Raw genomic sequence first — 23,047 nt, 5'->3', positions numbered from 1 at the left:
ACCTGATCATCAAAGCCACATGTAACTACAAATAAATATCAGCTTTTCACTCTACACCCAACCACCTCTGCCTTTACATAAGCTTCAGACTGTTTGGCTTAATATTTTAACTTACAATAGCAACAACAGACTTAAGAGCCGTTTTTTCCCCCCCCATCAGTTTTTCTTTCTTGCTAGCTTCAGGCTAGTAAATGCCACTTCATAGAAATTCTTTTTCCTGGTATATCTGCTTGGGCTGTTTAAGTTTGGAAGATCCAACCAGTAGAAATCCTCCAGTTATTTTAGAGCCACAAGATGTGTCTGGAAAGATGTAATCAACAAAGTGCCTTTTGGGCAATGGTAGCTTGGACTCTATTCTTAGACACCCATGGACACGTTCACATTTATCTGGTGGCAGTTACAGGGCCATCCAATTACAAGTTCATTCCTTTGACGACAACCTTGTGCACAGCTTAGAGAAAAAGATTTTCATCAATTAGGTAACAGATGTACATGAGTAACGATCTTGTACTTTTGCTAATGCTTAACACAAGACACAGGCAAACAAAATTATCAGACCTCAAAGCAGCTTAGAAATGTAATCAGTCACAGCTAGAGCATCGGCTGGAACAACAGAATTGTGCTGATTCCTCAGAACAGTCAAAAAGCAAAGAGAATAGTTAATCTCTACATAGTAACATTCATAAAACATCATGTGGTGTTTGCCCAACCTTGAAACAAATTTCTAGGACTGTTAGCAGTAAAAACAACCTAATACAGATTACGAGAAACAGCTCCCCTCCCATCCCGTATCCTCAACATTTGGGAGAAGAAATCACTACTGTGTGCCCTTCATACCACATGGCCATGTACATACAGTAACAAAACTCGCAGTACACAAAGACTTGTGGTACTGTTTATTTTAGTTCAAAATAAACTGTGCATTTTACGTATTTGTTTACAGTTTGCGTGTGTTTAAATACTGGACACAAGGAAGAGAGCTGTAGAAAAGCATGGAGAAGAGATTACCAAGCATTGATGGCAAAAATTTACGGCTGTGCCATTCTGAATAACTCAAACTTGATACGAATCAGAATCCTACGGCATCCATGCAAGTGTCAGTCCCATACACACCAGTAAGAGAGGAGAGGAGAGATGGACTATACAGGTGTAGCACTGACTGCACACTTAGCGACCCCGAGCTTCTCTGTTATCTTGAAGATGGACTACTAGACCCCGAAGGCGGACAGCAGAACTGGTGCAGAACATTATCTTCCCTGCCAAGGAAGAGGGGGGCAAGAAAGAAAAAAAGACAGAGGAACAGAATCATAGGGAACAGCATTAGGAAAATTAAGCTTGAAATTCCATTGGTTTTGTTTTTAGTGTAACTTGTTTGTAAGTACCATCTGATGAACCCATTTCAATCTCAGAGACAGCACTTTCAACACAATGAACAACCAACAAATGAGCCTAGGCCAACACTTAAGAGTTAAACTCCGAGGTAAAGCTGTTTTGAAAGGGCAATTTCTGTTTTTCCCATAAGAAAAACTACATTAAGTAGTCATATACATACCTAGCCTACTGTGGCCATGGCTCCTTTATTTTTAACATGTTTAAAAGAAACTTTCCACAGGTATTTTCGCTGCCCATATTCCACTGAAAATGCAGAACAGATGCATTCCCCTTCTGCTGGTGATTTACATACACAAATATTGATGATTAACACATCTGAACTCTACTCTTCCTCCCTCCCCCCCCCTTTTAAAGCAGAAGGAAGAACTCTGTTTCCATGCAGAGTTGCCAGCATCATGAATGGTGCTACAAACCAGAAGGCACAAAGGCTATTAAAGAAGTAGTTTGGAATACCTACATCTGTAATGCTATAATGTGCTTTATGGCAGGTGGAGGAAGGGATGCCGGCTTAGCAGGAAGCTTGTACGAGGTCACTTCTTTATCAGTAACACAACCATGAGTGGTCATTTCCTTTAAACTAAATAACAGGCTAAAGGAGGAGGATGGAAAGGAACAAAATGAAGGAAGAAAAACAAGAAAATCCAAAAACAAATACTAAATTTCATGATATTCTGTCAACTCCTGATTTTTTTTTCAAACAGCTTGCTGTGTATGAACACAAATCACCATTTTTGCATCGCTAGATCATGTATGCATCAAGTGGAAAATTCCAAGAATTACTATAATTATGCCAGCTTTCCTTTGCCATAGGGTTTGAACGCAGATGCCTTATATAATCCTCTGAACCTCATACTGACTTAGCACGGAGTATATGATTTGGTCAGAATTTGGATCCATTTTGCTTTGTTCATCTGCATATTGCATCTTTGTTGCAATATGCTGACTGGTCTGAGATACATTGCTTTCACTCCTTTGCTCAATTTGAAAAAATATCGTCAAGCTTTTAAGTCTCTGCATCTTATAAAGAGGGGCTACAGTGCTTAAATGTGCTAAATTATGTAGCTAGGCAATTGCTATTCAGTTAGAGTTGAGATTCCTATTCTACATTTTTTTTTGGTAGAAAATGTCAATAAATAGTCATATCAATAGTACAAAGGATTCTGCAGAATCGCTCCTGCAGCTACAGCTTCACCTGTGATTAATCACTGACTGGAAAACTACCACGGGACTGAGGAGTCTGCTGTGTAGTGTGGGATGTCTTTATAGATGCTTGTGTGAAGGACACGTGAAATATTTGCTATGTCTAAGCACTATATTGGGAAACAGTATAGTGCTCATCAGTGGAAAAAGTAAACTGAGAGTTCCTCAAATTTCACCGTAAATACATATTTTTCACTTTCAGGAATCTAAGCAAAAAGTTCCCAGTTTTCCCTGACTGTACCCAGAGTGCAAGAATTCCCAACGTGCTCTTGAAAAAACTTAGGAAAAACGAAACCACTCTAACACAATATAGAAGCATCTGTCAGGTAGGCATGGTTTTGTGTTAAGCTTCAGTGTTAACCAGTTATGGTAACAAAGTAGCTACAATGCCTACCAGTGGCTCAGACAAAAAGAAATGGCACAACCAACCCTTCTATCATCTTCCATACAGTGGTTTGTTGTATGTAAGCCAACATTACCCGGTGAAACAAAGATTCCACATTAAAATTTCACGTAAGTACAGTATTTTCAGAATAATGTTTTTACCTCCCAGAGGTGCTGATTAAACATTAAGCAGGTAGAGACTGCAAGAAAATGATGGGATTTCTTTGGTACTATAACATCCTTTGCATTATCTTTTTGTTTTCACAGGTATCACTGGGGAAAAAAAAAAAAGAAAAGAAAAAACTCTAGCTTCAAGATTTTGAAAGTGGTCTTTGGAATGATAAGGGCATCACATTTAATATTAGAAGAATGGAAAGTAAAGTGGATGGAGAAATGAATGACTGACAGCCAACATTTCATGCAAAACAGAACAAGGAAATCATAACTGTGAATAAACACATCAGATGAAAAGACGCTTAGATATCAGTGGTAGGCATATATGTCCACAGTTGTAGTTGCATATGTCAGTCCATTCCGTATCCACACAAAGAATACAGATATGAATAAGACTTTATATTCCCAAGCACGGGCACTCTTCTACGTTGTATCTTCCTCTGTGGAGCCATTCCTACAGCCATTTCTGCTGTACCACTCATCGCACAAAAGCCTGAGTAGCTGACAGCTACAGCAGCATTAGGGCTACAGGGCATTAAAAACAAAATGAAACCAAACAAAAAAACCCCAACCCTAATTTCAGCAGAGTAGGAAGCCTTCTCCAAGGGTGGGCTGGTGAACTATCCTCGGTCTGTAAATGAACCCTGCATGTTCTGTAGTGGTGTAAACAGCTGAGTAAGCTGAAGGTTCAAGTGATACACCCCAAGTCGACAACTATCAGGTGCACAAAAGCATATGCTATAAGGCAGTTAGCACTATACAGATAGGCTGAAGTACTAACTGAAGTTTGTTTACACTGAAGATGTGTTTAGAAAATGCTGGGAACAGACTGTTCCTCAAACGAGAAACAGAGATGATTAGATTTACTGTCTCTGAATGCCATTATATCTCTGGGCCTTTCTTTGCGCACACCCTAGCTGCAAGGCCACTGAGATAATGAAGGCCACGTCAAGCAAGAGGCTCAGCAACTGAAATCCAAGACTGCATGGATCCAGGCCCTCCTGGAAGGCTCTCCAGGGCGCATCACCATCTGCTTTTCTTTGCCCTTCACACCAGATATAAAACCTGTGTGCAAATGAGCACTAACAAATACAGGGCACCTCATGGAATTTGCAGCTTCAAACTAGAGTATGTTGTTTCTAAGGCTGTATTTTGGGAGGCAGGAAGGGAAAGGGAGTCAGAGAAGCCAAGCTACAGACATTACACATTACCGTTATCTTTTTTTGTTTGTTTGTTTTTTTAATTTCCAAACAAAAATAAAAAGAGCAAACACAGGAGGCATATGGGCTAACTGGAACACAAACGGACGAATAACTAGCTGGAAGTACGTTATACGCTTAGGCTTCCTATGACTTTTCTTATAAAAGGAGAATGCAAGATAACTTGTATTATTTCTGTCTATTTTGAACACTGTAGAATGAGCAAGCAAGGGATTACTGCAATAGCTGCAGTTATTAAAAATGCATTATTTCCTTATTAACAATTCAAAACAGATGCCAAAGATCGTCTTGACTAGAAATAAAACTGCTGGAGTGAATAAAACATCCAGCAATTAGCTAACAGCAAATCAGAGATGCTCCAGATTCCGCTGTAGTGTATTCATTAATTGCTTCTTTCAGAGCAAATTTAATTTTTAATTCTGGGCTACAAAATTAATCCCTCTGCGTATTTTCTAAAAAAAGCCTCAAAACTGAAGTTAGAATGAAGCATCCACTTGTGTTAGTTTTGTTTCTAATGACTTCTATTTATAAATCAATAAATGGGAAGATTAAAGCTAAATTTAATACTACTAAATGTATATGGAAATTTAAAGCCCAATCTTGTTAGTGTTCTAGTAGCTGATTTGCATTCGCAGCAATAGGATTCCCATATACAGGTCATTTACAAAAACAGGTGCATAATTTGTACTTGACTAAGAGATTACAGATACGGTGATGTCAAGTTGTAGCAATCGGTTTGGATACAACAGCTTCAAAAATTTAACTCATGGGTAAACTGAACAAATTCCAGACACAAGGAAGACTGTAACAGCCTGGCCATGCCACCACATTTGTATGTAGGATACTACCTGGGACGGCATTAACATCACTGTATAATTGGAAACTAAATTCTACAGAACAAACTTGCAGCTCTTTTTTCCTTCCCAAGAACTGAGTGCTTCAGGATCACAGGGCAATTTGTGTTAAAAGGGACTTCTGGAGGTATCGATAGTCCAGTCCCCTGCTCAAAGCAGGGCAAACTATGTCAAATTGTGTCCAGTTGAAGTGAGTATTGCTGAAGACGGAGATACCGCCTCCCCTCCTGGCCTCTGTCCCAGTGTTTAACCATGCTCGTGGTGAAATTCTCCTCTCTCCCCCGCCTTGTTTCTAATTGGAATTTTCCTTACTGCAATCTGCTTTTGTTGCCTCTTGTCCTACCCTCTTCTAGAAGGGGCTGGCTGTACCTTTTCCATACTCTCCTATTAAGGAGCTGAAGACAGCACCAGCCCTGAGACTTCTCTTCCCCAAGGCTGAACAGCCCATGTTCTCTCAGCTTCTCCTCACTTGTCATGTGCTCTGGCCGCCTGAAACCTTGGTGGACCTTTGCTGGACTTGCTCCAGTATCCCGATGTCTTTCAAAAAGCCAGACACACCGGAGGAGGTTTTACAAGCAGTGACAGAAGGGAGGAAACGCCTCCCTCAGCCTGACGGCCACTCTTGCTCACGCAGCCCTGTATGTGGTTGGCCGCCTTTGCCACAGACACACTCTGCTGGCTCATTAACATCTTTTGCAAAAGCTTGTCTTACACCCAGGTAACTTGTGAACTGGGCTGGGGGAAAGAGGTAAGAGAACGAGGCCACATACAATCCCTGAACTCTTATCTAATCCCTCATGATAAAAAAAGAGGTTAGCACAGATCATGAGCTGCTGGTAGACCAAAGCTGGTTTACCAGGAAAGGGGTGAGATGTACAGCACATTCAATTTCCTGGCAGCCAGTGACCAACCCACTGATTGTTCCGTTACTGTTAAAGGAATATGGGCAACACTACTACATTTTGAATTGTTGGAAGCTCCTATATCTCCACTGATTCTAGTTGAGTCATGGCTATATATGTACACACAGCTGGAGAGTCTGAGACCTAAACTTCCTTGAGAGCAAACAAGGTGAATGATGAGTTCCTTCCAACACCCCAATCCTTAAACAAAAGCTGGAGGTCTTACAGTATATGTCTGCACATTATCCAAATCTCTACGTTGTTTTACGCATTAGCACTCTGAAAATTGTACATGCTTTCCAGATCCTAGCCACACCTAGGCCATTTATTTTTTTACTGCACAAAGGCAGAAAGACATAAAAAGCTAGAGACGTTTAGGATTTTTTAAGCTGTAAGTTTGAGTTCCAGAAGTAATACAACCAATAAAAATAACTTATGTAGAGTAAGATATTGAAACATTCGAGAAACAACTCGTTTTTCTGTCAACATCCCTATAGGAAGGTCTCTAATAAGTCCTTAAAATTAAAGCATTTTAAACCAAGGACAAGGAAAAATTAAAGTCTCATTAAAAAGCAAGCGGGGAACCTAATAGTGTTCAGGCCCCGCTCCTCACTGAAGGAATACTAAGTTGTCTTACAACTCAACTATGGATTCACTACCACCAAATGAAACAAAGCTCTGATGGGAGAAAAAAATCCGAACATACAAACAGATGCTGCAATGTAAAACAACGGGATGAATCCAAACATGCATGGTTAGAGATAACTAAGAGATGAAAGATTCAAATCAGAAATATGTTTATGCATTTACAGATTTAGGATTCATTGTTTGTTTTTGTCTTTCCTTATTACCAGTGCAAAGTGATTTGATTTTTCAGCACCAGATGTCCAATATTTTGATATTAATATTATTCATGAGCTGGCAATTATCACTAAGTTAATCGCTAACATTAAAAGTAAACATGTAAGAAAATTTTTACATGACTTGCACAATTTCTTAACAGTTTTCACATTTCTAATTACTTAAATTAGCTGTCCATTCATGCTTCTATAAGATGACTGTTAAAATAAACACTGGCACTGTTCATACATTATATGAACATTTCAATCTATTTGTTACGTGAGAACTAAACGTACAAGTAGCTTCTTTGTACCTTTCAGAGTCCAGGGGGATGTGCGTCTTAAAGCACACGAGACTCATTTTACTGTATAACTCAAGAGTGCCCGAGAGAAGTGACTAGAACTATCTTATGAGATATTAAAAATGTTTGAGGCTTTTCTAATACTCTTTTTTTTTTTCTTTTAAAACTTAAACTGCTATTCCTTATGTCAAATTGTAGCATTAGATCTCTCTTCAGAAATAACAAGTGGGTGGACCATAGCTACTCTTACCTGTACTCTGAGTGTGTGGCAGGGACAGCTAGCTGGGTATGGTACAATGGAGCTGGACAGCAAAACTGGTGCAGAGTATTTAAAGACCTACGACACAAGGAAAAACACAAAGTCAAAACACCAAGTGTTTAGAAAGGGGCTTTTTAGGGAAAAGCAGGTGCTAATAGGTATATTTGAAATTCATGATAACTTTGAATGAAATTTGACATACAGCTGTCAATTCTGAATCCCAGGAAATAAAGAGGGAAATAGTCCCATGGTTTAAATATACACATCAAGAATGACAGTGATGAACTGTTGCAATGAAGAATCAAAGTTTTGTTGCAAGATTAAGATAAAATGCCAATTTAAGACTTTGTTTTTGCCTTGCCATGCGGAACAGAGGCAAAAGCTAAACATCAAGGGTTAAAATTCCTATGGAAATGAAGCTTCAGACTTGCATGTTACACTCTGCACCAGTCAAGCTGTTTCTTTGTTAATGGAATTACAAACACAGTGCTTAAACATGAGGAGGAATAATGCGATGAATATGAGCGTAAGCTTTCTTCAGGCCCAGCAATTATAAATGTATTGCAATACGCCACTCAAATTTGAAAGAATCTAAGTCTCACCCAAGTTTTAACCAATATTCTGAAATGTGCAGTACTAATTTAATTGCTGTCATTTGTTCAAAGCATGGAAAAATTAAAAAAGCTTTACAACACAAAAAGATCATTTTGTGCCCCAGGTCATTATGTTTGTATTTTTTCATTAGGAACACACACGAGTTGCGAAACAAGACAAGGTATTGCATCTGAAGTAAAGCTTAGAAAATATTTAAGCAACACACAGTACACTTCTCAGCATTTTTGATGGTTGTGCCAGGAAACATTAAACAAGGTTTAGCACAGTAAGTCCTCCATGATAAAACCACCTAATCAAATTTCTTAAGACACAGCATTCTTCTAGGAAATCATAAAAAAAACTAATCAATATTTCCTAGCTCTTAGAACGTGCACATATGGAAGAAGTATCCATTAAACTGAAAATCCTCATTTAACTTGTAACTGAGTATTAATAGAGAATGTGTGTGTGTCTACATATATGCACCTTTGCCCCTCCCGACATCTTCTGCTTGGCATCTTGACAGATGTTTCAGAAGATTGAGTTTTGATTCTTCTGCATCCCTGAGGCTTAAAGTGAATCCTGTGAGGTCACTTTCTTATAAGATCAGAGCAGTTAAGCAAAAAAAGCCAGTCTTTGTTCAGAAAGGAGTCAGTTACTAATCCTTTTGGAAAAAAAAAAAAAAAACCCACAAAAAACAAGGTCAGCCTGTTCTGATTTCTGTTGCCAACAGTGTGTCAGCAACTGCACGGCCAAGATGAGTTGGATTTTCTGTTTAAAGATAGCAGCTGATGGTAAACTCCTACAAAGTACTTGAGCTTTTGGAAACAGAAGTGCAACGCAATTCAGTCACGAGGCAGATTGTCATCATGGGACATACCCTGCTAATGCCTCATAGTGCACAGCTGCTAATTGGTGGCACCTTCAAACCACTTGGAAAGATGACCAGAACAATTCTAAAGAAAGATGGACAATGTTACTGAAAACACTGATGGACCATGACAGAAGCAGTTAGAACACGCAAAAGCTGTATTTTCTGACAAGGAAAACATACGATATTCACACAAGCTGCTCCACACAATTCACAGAACCAGGGCAGTACACTGTAAGTGTGCATTGCACGATAGTCTCACATTGGGTAGGGAAACTGATCACACTGACGAAATCGCTGCTTCCTGCTTTGGGAACACCTAATTTTTTTCAGTAGAAGCAAAAGGAGGAAATTAGTATGACAGTGTCCCAGATTCCCTTCCCACCACCCCTTTTTTCCACGCAAATCTCCCTCTCTCTTCAGAGAATAAACCGGTAAACATATGAAAGAATCTGTCTGAATTCAGTTCTGTTCAACGAAGCATTTTGAACAGAGCTTGCTTCTGGCTATTCCAAAAGAATCTTCCCCACAAGGCTCCAGAAACCTGTCCTACTCTGATTTTCCTAAGTTTCAAAAAAATCTAAACAATAAAGAAGAAAGTTCTCTCTATAATCTCAGTTTGCTCATCTTCAGTTAAGGTTAATACTCACCTATCGCACAAGACTGGTTAGGAGCTCAACTGCTTTGAGTTTCTTTTCGAAGGCGCAGTGGAAATGGAAAAGTCCAGTCACCTTGATAGCAAATAAGAAGTGCCAAAGGTTTGTCAAGCAGAAACTACACTGGCACTCCATGTGTCATAGGTGTAGGTATGGAGTAGATAAGACATGACAATGTTCAAGTGCAGGTTGGTAATTAAGTTACTACACATCATTGCTGTGTTCCAAGAACATCTCGGATGTCAAAGATGTACATTCAATATGTAAGGTTAGATTTGAACCATTCCTTAGGGTGTTCAAAGGTAGGCTCTTTGTCCAACTAGTTACAGATGCAAACATGAGGTTTGGACTCTGGTCCAAATTTTAAAATTGGGGGATATCTTGACTCAGTGTTTTGGTTCCTCTAGATCCCACTGACTTAATACCTGATCAGCCTGACAAAAGATGAGGCTCAGGCTTTACAGCCTCTGCCATAGCACACTAATTTTACCCAAAGCAAATACACCTTCTGCTGTCACCATCTAAGATCCATACGTGGCATTTTGTGTCTTTAATCACCTGCTAAAACAGTACTTCCATTCATTTTCTCCTCTGGAACATACCAGAAAAAGATTCAAACGCCTTTTTTTAACTATATAGCTAGATTTTTTCAATTAGTGTTCAACACAAGTTTGCATTCGAAACAGTATTGGTTCACTAAGTTTTAACACCTAAAGACATCAGAAGAAATGTATTTAAATAATTTGGAGAAGTAATCACTTCCCTTGGTCACAGTATCATAGACACTCAGCCCTGATAAGTTTAGTTTCTACATCTGATTTAAGATTATAAGCAGAGCACAGCTACTTCAGCACTGACACAAGATAAATGACTAAACTGATGAATGCTTCTTCCGGTAATTTCAGTTTCTGAAACATTTCTGCAACATCCCAGTGAGCATCCCAGAAAAGCTCTACAATTTCCTGCTTCCAGGCCAAGTTTCTTCCAGCTCTCCTCAAGTACTCACAAACAGGTAACCACTTGTCAATTTTTAAAGAAAGTTCTTTTGAGAACTGACTAGTCAAACAGTAAAAACACAACCAAACCTAAAAGAAAACCTTGAAATCACATCTCCCTCAGGATACCAACATGACAAGGAAAATCCATCTACGAAGTAAGAATGCAGACCCAAAGTAAGTTTAACTGTCCCTCTGCCTTCTGTATAAATGCCATTATGTTTGCCATTAGAAACCACTCATTTTAACAACTGTTATATCCATCAGTGAACAGAAATGACCATTCTTTTTATTCTTTCAACACTAGAGTCTTGCTTAGACATACAAATAAAAAGAAACAGATTACTGATCATCACATAAAGCTACAATTGTATTTTATTTTTTTTTCCCATTTTCTCTTACAATCACCAACAAGCCTCCCAAAGTCAGTAGACGATTTCCTCAATGTTGGTTTTAAAACAACCTGGGAGAACAGAATACCAGGCTATGAACTTGGAATGGCTTTTGCTTTAAAAGGCTAACCTCTTACCGTTTTCAAAATGTCCTCTGTGTAGGTTGGTAACTATCCTTCTGCTCCTGGCAACAGGAGCCACTGTGCTACTGGCTGCAGCAAGCACCACATCCATCCAGCGAGATGCTGAGAGCCTGGAGAAAGCTTGTCCTCCAACTCTGAATAGCACGCAGCGTTTAGTACAGGATATGATATCCAACCCTTTTTTATTTTGCTACTGTTTAATTTCAAGCATGTGTAAGCATGAGTAAACTGACAGAATTATTAAATCATCACTGTCTTAAAACTTCTTCCTAATAAGATTATCAGCTTTTAAACAGAAGAGACTGAGAGACTGTTGTCTCATGGATACTCAGTAAAAGTGTATTGGTACAGGACCACAGCTGGAAGAAATATTGTCTTTTTATAAAGTTAATGATGTCGCTGATGACAGGAGTCTACTAGGTACGTTTGTTCATCTTAACCGCTGCATTTTTCCACAGCCATATTACTTCATACGCTATTCCTCCTCTTTGTATGAAATAACAATCTGTTCACCTCCATCTGCCAGTATTCTTCCTTTTCTTCTGGTACATTTTTCCATGAGGTGCTGTGTTCCAATGAGTATGTGCAAGCACTAGGAAAAAGTTATACTAACACAGCCTCCTACACTGCCTCAGGCACTCTGTATAGCTGGTCCTAGTTAACACATACACTTTTAAAAATTAGCTTGAAAATAGCTGAAGTGGTAGACAAGTTCATCCTCTAAATAAACACATTCCCTTCAGTGTCATCTGAGGCAGCTGAGAATTATTTGTTTGATTGGATTCATGCCTACAAGCTAATAAAAGGAATACTTCCATTTCTCAGTATTTCATCCTGATGAAGAATTACATTATTTTACAAGTTGAAAATTTTCTTTCTCACATCAACCCAGAGTTACAGCTACAGCTGAGATTAGAAAAGGCTATAGTTAAAAACTAGTAAAGTCCATCCTATTCTCATTCAATAAATCTAACCATTTCTGTAATGAGAAACAAGATTTGAAATATAATCACCTGATCTCCAAATAGGTGAAAAACAACAAAAATCACAATGATACAGACTCATATTCAGCTAAAAGTTTGCTTGTTAACATGTATATTAACATGCTAGAAAGGCTTTCAGAATCAACACGCCGTCTGTGCTCACAGGACAACCTGCTTTTTGGAAACTGACCCCAGCAGAGAAAACAGTAGATAGCTTTATACAGTAATTCATATAATCTCCTCATAGTCCAAGTTTGATTGTAGTTGTCTGTGGACATGTCCACTAAGAGGTGATTTAGCAGATGAACCACGCACATCTGCAAGGACAAACTCCTACTGTTCTGACATCAAAGATATTTCTTTCACTACTCAGATCTTCACCCAAAATACACAGGACAGTGGCTTTTGAGGTAGGACTGAAAAAAATGTCTTTTCTTTTTATTTGATTCATCTCACTATGTCCAACAGTCTGTAGCCAAGTATGTCAAGTACGTGGTGGCAAATAGCAAATACTGTGTTTTTTCACAGTGTTCTTGTTAATTACAGTCTTTCCCCTACATCCTTTTTTGAATGGCAACTGTACAAAATTAAATGCTGTTATTGCTTTTATGGTTGCATATGTAAAAAACAGTTCACAAGTATTTGACCGAGACCATCACACACTACAGAAGACTAGGACTAATACCTTTATTCCCATCATTTCCTTTCAACAAGATGGCTTTCTGTACCAGCTTCTTGGACACCAAATCACAGGAAGGTAACAAGACAGCTCATGGCAAGTAAACATCAATATAATTACCTTGCACTGTAGTCTAAGAGCCAAGAATACCGCCCAGATACCATCTAGTAGCACAACCATGTGTTCTAGACCTGCTATGCTGGCTTCTGCCTCCTTCCCTCTGTCCCCCCTTCCCATGCAGTAGTCATAAAACCTAGTGAAAAGCAATACAGGATAGGATGTTTTCTTAATAAAAATTAGAGATAGTTTCACTAGATGTCAAGGATGTTCAATAAAGCCTACAGTTTTAAGAGATCGGCACATGTAATCTAGAGTACAGACCCCTGAATTTTGCTCAAGAATACATAAAATTTGATTGTCATTAAAATAATTAAATATCAGCATTTGTACATGTTGCAGTATCAATGCAAACTGACAGATTCCTGTTTTGAATAATACTACCCTTTATGTATTTCCAACTCAAGTGTCCACAGCTGGATTTTTCAAAAGAGTGATTATGTATGCTTTCACTGGCCTCTCCTCCATCAAAAGGGCCTTAAAATAATTATCATCTCTTGGGAGAATAAAAACAGTATCGTCACAGCATACTAAACATGAAACATAAGTTATTTTTTTTCCCATCCTAGAACACAATATTTATTAACTCTCTAGATAATTATTTTTAAAATAATTATTAAAAACTTTGTTTCATGAAAATGAAGTACTAGCCTACATAAATGGGCAAGAGGTGATTCTTTTGCATCCTAGCCAGTGCACAGTTTGTAGGCAGCCTCCAATACTGGGTTAGCTGTAAGCAGCGTGAATTTAATTAAGATCGGTAATATGTAGACACTTATAATTAGGAACATTTATTGCCCTTTTGATTAAGTCTTACTACAAAACCATCTATTCATTTACAGTGCACATAAAATGCACTTGTATCATCTGTGCTTACTAGTCACTTTCAAAATCTGTAGGGGAATAAAACCCATACAGTCCAAAACCGGAAATAAAGAGAACAGAGACATGAAGCTGTGCACGATAGAAGAAAAAAATCTTTTAGATTAAATCAGGAAATTGATACATTCACTGCCTCTTTTCTATATTTCCCACGTCATTAAATTAGGTCCCAGAATTGCTCAAGAAACTACAACTCATATCACAAAACACAGCCACGTTTATAATTTCACAAAGCAGTAATCATAGTAAACCCAAATCTAAACAGCCACATCTATACGTATTGGATTTGAAGCTCATGAAAAAGGAAAAATAGTAATGTACAAAGAACAAAATTACACATGTAGCATAAGAGATTTACAGCAAGGCAAATCCTATTACTTAAAACAATGGTACAATGACGTATGTTCTATTCAGTGCAGCACCTGAAAAAACATTTTTGCTAATCCTAGTAGTTTGACATTGTTGTTTTGCTTTTTTCAGAACAGAAACAACCTAGCTTTTTACATTTTATTTTCAAGATGTAAAAAAATATATTTTGGGTTTTAAAAGGCAAAAGTCCTTAGCATATATTTTATTAGAACATTGACAGATTTATAGTATTTAAGTGTTCACCTTAAAACTTACTCATGCATTAAGGAGCTGGTGTATTTAACTGTTTAACATACATTTTCATTATTCAGAACTGATCAGTTTTAAAGAACGTGAAGATTATGTACATATACGTTCCAGAGAGTGAGTTCTAAAAAAGCCCCCAGCCTTACATTTTTCCTTCTTTCCAACTACCAGCATCAGGTTTCTTAAATAGGAGTTAAAATACAGAATTATAGAAGTCATAGTTCATATCATGTTTTCTACAACAACGTGCTGAGGTAGGTAAAAGCACAGATGTAAGCAGTAATAGAGGAAAACACTGTACAAGATGGTTCTATAAATAAGACTGCAACATCACTGTTAAAGAAAGTAACCTACAGAGATTAAATATTCTTTAACACCACACCATAAGCACCATAAGAAATTGTGTCCCCTGTTGAGAGTTTCAAAATCCCCAAATCCCAGAACTCAAATTAAAATGGAGTCTAACACAAACATTACTACTTCTCCCTTGCATAAACATACGGCATTATGTTTAAAGCTGATCCACATATACCTGGAAGGCAACAACCTGTTTTCCAAGTTCACTTTTCTTATTTCAACTTCCTATGTACAGCTCCAAGTTTATTTTGATTTTAAAACATTTCACCTTAACCATTCATACCATGTCTGTAAAACAAAAGGCTAAAGAAAACTTAAGAACAGATTTCAATACTCTTTCAATATTCATTGCGAGTAGTTTTATCTTGAATGGTTGAACTTACTATGTCTGCGTGTGGACAGTGCTACTGAACGTAAAGCAGATTTACTCAAACTAGGACCCTCACAGGCACTATAAAAATAACTGAAAAAGGCTACAGATAACAATTGCACCTCCTTAATGGTTGATACTCTGGGAAACCTAAATTTAACCCTAAAGGGAGAGGATCTTTAACCAGAGTTCAGAAATGCAAATAGCAGGTATAGCCATTTTAAAACACTGGATTAGAAGCAACCCATTGATGGCAGCAAGGGTGGGTGGTAGAGGACAACTTAACTGCACACATGTGCCTAATTTGCTCTGATTTCTCCCTGAAGTAGAACAACATTGCACTATGGTTTAGGAGAAAGCTCATAGTAACGGTCATGTGGAACCACTAGAATTCAGCTGAATAAAACCACCCAGGGTGGTTTCCATATATACCCTGATGCTCACACCACAAACAACATGCAAACTTTAGCGTTGTCCTTCCTCTGGCTACAAGTGGATAAGCACTTAGCTCCTCTGTCAAATGTGACAACTCATGCGAAGAGCTGCTGCACTGCATTAAATGAACGAAATATTAAACTCCTGCTGTGCTGACTAATAATGCTGGAGAAACTGCTCAAGTAAATAATAAGCAATTAATGCATCTTTAGGTTTTGATCAAGCATATATACTATGACAATAAAACCACAGCGATATTTTGCCTTATTGTATTGCTTAAGACTGCTGCCCATACCCTCGCATTAATGTTTACGTATTTAAAAGACAGATTACAATTTAATATGACATAGCATTCAAACAAAATGGAAGAGAGCCTCTTGACTCATCATAGACAGAATTCCTAGCATCCTGCATTACTTCTTGTATGCAAACTGGTTTTTTGTTTGTTTGATTTTTTTGCGCTGCTAAACATAGGCTTATTCTCTTCATTAGGTTAAATTTTTAAACACTCATAAACACAAACATCATCTATGCATTTCTAATATACAGATCATTCATCTGCCAAAAAGGTAACACCCTAAAAATGGTTCGTGGAAAGAAACCTACCAAACAATAAACTGATCACTACTCCCACTTCTGGAATCCTCAACACAGATATCAGAGACGTGATGACAGATGAAGAAGGAAAAGGTACTCACAAATAACACCTTCTGCAAGCCATCCTTGAATGTGTTGTGGATTTGGTATTTATATTTTCTTTCACGCGATCTGAGGTAGAAAAGCTCTTTCTTAAGGGGGGGAAAAAAAAAAAAAAAAAAAAATCGCATTCACAGCTTTTGCATGCTCATTCGAGATCAGCCACGGTGGAACATCACAGATAAGTAAGCTGGTGATGTAACCAGCATCAAACACTGCATCAGATAAACCCAAAGGCTCTACAGGGTTATATTTTGCAAAGCCAAAAGGTTTTTCCCAGAGAGGAGGTTTAGCAAGCATAAACCAGCCACAGTGTTTTCACATTCCTGGTGGGCTTGCTTTTTGCTTCCCGAAAAAGTCCCAAACCTGTATTTATTATTAAGCTTCATCACCAAGAAAAAACAATATGCTTTCTCATTTGATATTTAGACTGAAATATAAAAGCACCAAATGTTGCATTTTCGAATGCACCATCTCTGTATGAACACTGTAGTACAGTCCAAACCAAGAAAAGGCCATTGGTCCTTTTATCTCCATGGTAACAGCAGCATCTGTGAAGACGAAACGTATTCCCTCTTCACTGCAAAGTCAATTTATAGTCACATACTATGACATAAACTGATAAGACAGCAAAGCTAATCAGCAGCGAGGAGAAACAGGAACCAAAGTACACGATTAAGCTCTTGCTCAAGAGAATGTTCTGTATACAGTATTTCTCATGTGAAAATTAAAAAATGAATAACCAAATCAAACTGCTCCTTTGAGCTGATCCAGGATGGGAATTTGTCAACTTCCCAGTTTAGCTAATGAGGATAGCTACTGAATATTTTATAGAATTAGCTTCTCGCTTAAATCTTTAGTTATACGCTATTAAACGGGGAGACAGTTAAACAAAGTTCAATTGTTCTTTGCAAAAAAATTACTGAAGAATTAGGACTTTAACAATACCTTTTCCCTTCAAAGTTTCCTCAAAAGACTTGTAATCATTAATAGCAACAGCAGAGAAGTTTTACCACAGTACTGCTCTCTCCCATCTGCCTCCACTCCCCCCTCCTTTTCACCACCATCAGTGGTGCAAATATTTCAGCAGCATCGCATTTGTGCACTAACAATCTCCAGGGAAATGACCATATGCACAGGCTTGATGAGTCACCTAAACTTGCTTTTATTTTATTCCTATCCACACCAGTCCCTTGTAAAAAAACAAAACACAACAAAACCCCAAAGCCAAACAAACAAAAACCCAACACATCACAAAAATTTCCTTCCCCCCCACCCCCCGCTTCTTGCCCCACTCCAATGCTCAGCACTCAGGCCTTACATTATCAAGACAGCCAAGCTTCCTCCTTTGCTTCATGAATCAATATAATGACCATCTGCTCACATTATTAAGTTAAATATATACCAGAACACAGTGACGAGGGCAGCTCGTTTGCCATGGTCAAGTGATCAGTTCATAGCTGTTTCATGGCCAGTTGTAATACTTCCAGAATAAGGAGAGCAGGTGGTCGGCCAAATGCTACTTATCACAGCGTTACCTATGAAGTTCCCCAGGCTAAAGAGAAGCATCAACTGTCAAAAATGCTGCTAAATAATGTAACTTTGCAAAACAAAAAAAAAATGGTAAGGCAGGAGTTATTCTGATGATCTTTGGTCCAAACTGACTTGCAAACGACTTTTGGTCAGTTATCTGCCTAAAGCTGAGCAGTTAACTTTACAACCTCCTGTTCAGCCCCACTTATCCATCACGCTGGAAAAACATAAGAATTTTATCTAGCAGACATACGCGTAGGTTTTCCTATTCAGCCTAACCTTCCATCCCCACCAAAGTAAAACTGATAATAATTTGTAGAATTGTTAGGGTAGCCACAGCCCTGGAGTCACATGTGTTATTGCTATTCAGTGCAATAGGAAACCATAACTAATGGGGAGAGAAAAGCCCCAAAATTCTCCATTCCCTTACGTAATTGGCCCATAATGCTTGGATACTGCATCAACAGGTACTTAACCAGAATTCGTTTTAAGAAAGCTACATCTAAGCATACACTTCATGTGGCACTGCCCCACACAACAGAAAGAGTGAACTACACAGAATCTGGCCTAATGTAACAATTCCTAAATAGTTTTGCTTACGTAGTTCACAAAACCTTCACTGTGAGCTTGCTCCTGTAACTCCAACTCACATGGGCTCATGGCATGGATCGGGCACCTTAGCAAAATGACCCCATTCCACAATGAAGGCTTGATTTGAAGCATCCACCCCTTGAAACACACATACACAACGCTGCAAGACATTATCACGATTAGCTGGTATCTGTTAACTTTGCAAATTAAATATTTTTTCCACAAATTAAGATAATTCAGAGAAATACAGATTTAAGATAAGTGGTTTTTCTATTGAACTGAAGACAGCCTAAAGATACCTTCCCTTGCTTCCGAGAAGCTTTATAATTATTCAAATATTGCCTCATTTCTAGCAGGTACCAAATACAAAGCACTGAAGAAAGAGTGCAATTTTAAAAGGTGCTTGCATATTGTGAAGTTGCACACCACAGCCAAAACCCTCCAATAGCCATCAATACAACACACAGATAAATGTCTGCTAAGAAAATAAAACCGTTCCAGAAAGAGTCCCATAAAACAGCTTTCCAACCTATTGTAAAGTCAAACAGCTCAATCACCACTGGTGCATGAGGAAGAGAATACACAAACAGTCTTGTCAGCGTGGTCCGATGCTCCTGGTTTTAAACAGTTTCTGCAGATGCCTGGCAGTGCAGTGCACAGGTTGAATGAAGTGAAGCATTAGTTATACAGGGATTCAGAAAGGTGCTCTCTGGATGATAATCAATCCAGATCAAGGAGGAAACACTTTGGTCAGGTAACTGAATCTACTAGTCCTGTGAAACAGTTAATTGTTTAAGTTATTTTTCCAAAAAGCCCGGTTTTGAGGGATATGAAAAACAAGACTGAGAAGTCAAATCAATAAGCAAAAGCAAATTGCACAAGAAAGATGCATTATCTGGATTCCAGCAACGCTAACGCTACAGGAAGGCTCTCAGCTGCTGCAGCGTGTTGAATTCTGTATCCACACAGGTTCAGAGCCGAAGCCCACTGCTTGTTCACTCAGGCTTCCTACAAGAGTACTAGTATTAAGCGTATCCAAAAGTAGTAACTCAGTCTGCAGTAATTTTTTCATATACGAAAGATGCATTAGTAATTTAACAGCTATTCCTCCCCATTCTGTAATGAATACTATTGAAAATTTAATTTTAGACAGGATAAGAGTCATGAAGCTTTTATAGTGCATAGCATTTTTTTCATGTGTTTGGTACAAGTTTTCAGTTTGGCACAAGTTTTCATTTCCATGAGTCCAGATATAACAATAACTGAAAAAACCCTTATCTGCCTCTAAAGTCATCTGAGCCCTTACTGTTTCATCCAAGACAAGAGACTAACTTGCATAGTTTATGCTAAGCATGTGCTCAAGCTGCTGTTTGAGTCGATGTACTTTTAGTTCACTGTCTTCCTCGGTTCTCCCCTAAAACAATATGAAATTGGCCTGATGAGTAAGCACAGGATAAAGTCTGCCCACGTTTGTATCTTAGCACAATGAATTAAAATATTTTACAACTGATTAATACTACAAAGTGAAAAGTTAGTAACTGCACTGGCTATTTAGCCTTAGCTTTTAGCTTAGAAAAAAGGCTTTCCTTTATAAGAAAAATATAGTAAGTAGGACAGAACTGGGAACACCAGGGCTGCAGTTTTCCCTAGCACTGCAAAGTCTACTCAGCAAGGTACTTGTACAGTGTGTTACTTGATGCCGCTATGTGAAAAGATCTAGACATAAGATGCCCCCAAATCATCATCCTAATGAGCTTGCAATCTAAAAGTATTAAATACAAAGACTCTGATCGCACTGAAATGATTGGGAAGAACTCCCATAGACTTCAGCAGGGGCAACTTGTCACAATAAGCTTTCAGTTCTATTATGTCCTACTAAAATTAATAACCTGCCAACATCAATAACTTGCACAGGCAGGGAACTATCTCTTTCCAAAACCCATTTTTCTCTGCCAAGATTTCTGTTCCTTCCATTACTGCAAGGAATAAACAGGTCACCTGAGCAATATCAAACAGTGTCATATAGGATAGCTTCTGCAGGATCACCCCGACTTAGGTACCACCCGAGTTGTAATTCATACATCAGACGACATTTACAAACCAAAATCACTCTCTACTACTTGCTGGCTTGTTTGTTTTAAATGAAGGCCTGAATTTATCTGGAATGTTTTGGGATATACTACTAGGCAAAGCCATTTGTTACCATTTATTGTATTCTCATGTTTATTATTAACATGTTGGTCCCTGCACGATTAAGATGCTTAGCTATTTATTCATACTAGAAAACCAGAGCAAACCAGGCTTGTGGTTGAAGTTACAAGTGAAGTCACAGGGGATAAAGCACACATCCTTCACCCTGCCCCCATGAGGTCTCAAACTATCTACTCAAATACATAACCAAACAAGTGTACTCCAAACATGTAAAGAATAGCTACTGGAAACAAAGCCTTTAAAATCTCATTTTGATCTCACTAGTGTGATTAGGAGCAGCTGTGTTGCATGTTATTATCACGATCGGCTTTGTTTGCTTTACAATGGTATTTAATATCAGACTTTGACCCTTTGTTTCACAGATCCCCCAGGTTTTTTTCCAAAACTTTTCTCTCAATGGATTAAACAGTTTGAGACATATTTCTACTTGCCTCATTGTCACTGCCCAAAAAGTGAGTTTATCATTTTAAGACTAATTAGTAATTTTGGACTCCAGGACGTTCTCTAAACATCACTGTCAAGAAATAATTCTATGGCCTCAGAAGAATACTTATGGACTGCACGTGGTCTGATCTGGAAAAGTTCAGTGCCCTTATTCCATTAAAGTGCCAAAATCCTTGGAAACGCTAAGACAGGAGGCTGCGACGGAACTCCCCAGCAGCAGGAAGACTCTGCAGTTTATCTGTGTGCCATATCACTCCACTCTGTATGACGCGCCGAGTGCCGGCACTGGTACGTAATCGACCACTTCACTCTCACACTATTAACTACCAGCAGTAGTGCTACAGTCCACTATGCAGGGGGGAACGTTTAACGGCATGACCTAGCAGTTGATCGCTGACTGTGAGCTGTGAACCGCTCCTCTCCTCCTATCCTATTCCTGCTTCATCAGTATGGAAAAGAAAGTTTAACCTACCCGGTTCTGACACATACTATATACTTCCTTTAGATTTGTTACTATGAACTCAAGAAGAAAAAGTGATATTGTCTATGTCTGTCTTTAAAAATGTCAGTACCAAGTGGCTAGGTAACAAAGTTATCCCTGCGTATGGGTGGGGGGCAAAGCTGACAACTGCGTTGTTTGTATAAGCAACTGGTAATCTAAGAGGTCATAAAGGTTATTTTTATAGGAAAAATCATAGAATCACAGAATGGCCTATATTGGAAGGGACATTAGGGGCATCCAGTGCCACCCCCTGCCCTGGGCAGGGACACCTCCCACCAGCCCAGGTTGCTCCAAGCCCCGTCCAACCTGGCCTTGAACCCCTCCAGCGATGGGGCAGCCACAGCTTCTCTGGGCAACCTGGGCCAGGGGCTCACTGCCCTCACAGCAAAGAATTTCTTCCCCAGATCTCATCTAAATTTCCCCTCTTTCAGTTTAAAACCGTTCCCCCTCGTCCCATGGCTCCCTTCCCAGATGCAGAGTCCCTCCCCAGCTTTCCTGGAGCCCCTTTAGGGACTGGAAGGGGCTCCAAGGTCTCCCTGGAGCCTTCTCTTCTCCAGGCTGAGCCCCCCCAGCTCTCTCAGCTTGCTTTCATAGGATAGGCACTCCAGCCTTCTGATCATCTTTGTGGCCCTGAAAAATATCCATTACTGGCTGAAAACTCCCACATATTCACTCTACCACCTGAAACAGAACTATGGCTGAAAATCTGAAGCACAGCCCAACCCCATCAAGCCTCTGCTTGGCACCAGAGGAGCGTGGTGAGACAGGGACCCACACCTTGCCAGAGCAGGCCGTGGATGAGCCAGGCCCCCAGCCCCCCCACGGTAATCGCCCCGGGAGCCAAACCCAAGCCCTCGCCATGGGGGTCCGTACCATTGATGGCTGAGAGAAGCGAGCCAAAGGCAGGTGGGTGTCTGGACACTGCCCCGTGCCAGCCACCACAGCCCTTTCTGGCATCCCATGTCTCTTTGGACACTGCCACAGGACTCTGAGGTAAGCCCGGTGCTTCCCCGTGCCAGACTCGGCCGGTTCCAGCCGGTTCCAGCCGCCTCAGCAGCAGCCCCGCCCCCGCCCCTCAGGGAGACGGAGGCACCGCCAGAGCTGGGCAGGGCCAGCCCGCCACAGGAACGTAACTATATATTGCTTATTTCACGGTGTGCTCGTACTTTTATCATACGGAATGTGTGCTCAAAGTAACAGTGGAAAAACCCCTAGCTACGCTCGGGATGCTGCGGTTCTTGGGATATTAAGGAAAGGATAAAACGCTGCTTTTTGTTTCCCTGCAAGCGCATGCTGCCCCTCTGTGAAACGTGAGCTGACTATTGTCGCAGTGACAAAATATGCAAGCTGAAAGCAAATATAAACATTTGTAAAAGCACTGCCAAAAATTTCTTAGGTCAGAGTACAGTCATATTTTGAAATATTTTTCATGAATGTATGCAGCTCTATTCTGAA

The 23,047-nt window shown here is 39.4% G+C and overlaps 1 protein-coding gene across 7 annotated transcripts in view; it reads right to left on the bottom strand.

Annotated features, from left to right (window-relative positions):
- Positions 1-23,047, bottom strand: part of IQSEC1 (IQ motif and Sec7 domain ArfGEF 1) — a 351,403-nt gene that overhangs the window by 171,396 nt on the left and 156,960 nt on the right. For 3 of the 7 annotated variants that reach the window (XM_063347626.1, XM_063347627.1, XM_063347618.1), the window contains exons 3-4: positions 9,254-9,310; positions 7,518-7,604 (exon numbers count right to left, since the gene is read on the bottom strand). The exons of 2 other annotated variants lie outside the window; for them this stretch is intronic. In XM_063347626.1, the coding sequence (XP_063203696.1) occupies positions 7,518-7,604; positions 9,254-9,310 (144 nt within the window). Of the gene's footprint in view, positions 1-7,517; positions 7,605-9,253; positions 9,311-16,313; positions 16,762-23,047 lie in introns of those variants that run through there. 2 more of the 7 variants (XM_063347619.1, XM_063347624.1) reach the window with 2 other exon arrangements.

This window comes from Chroicocephalus ridibundus, chromosome 10, assembly GCF_963924245.1.
Source record: "Chroicocephalus ridibundus chromosome 10, bChrRid1.1, whole genome shotgun sequence".
Taxonomy (NCBI): Eukaryota; Metazoa; Chordata; class Aves; order Charadriiformes; family Laridae; genus Chroicocephalus; species Chroicocephalus ridibundus.
This window is presented reverse-complemented; position numbering and strand designations above follow the sequence as displayed.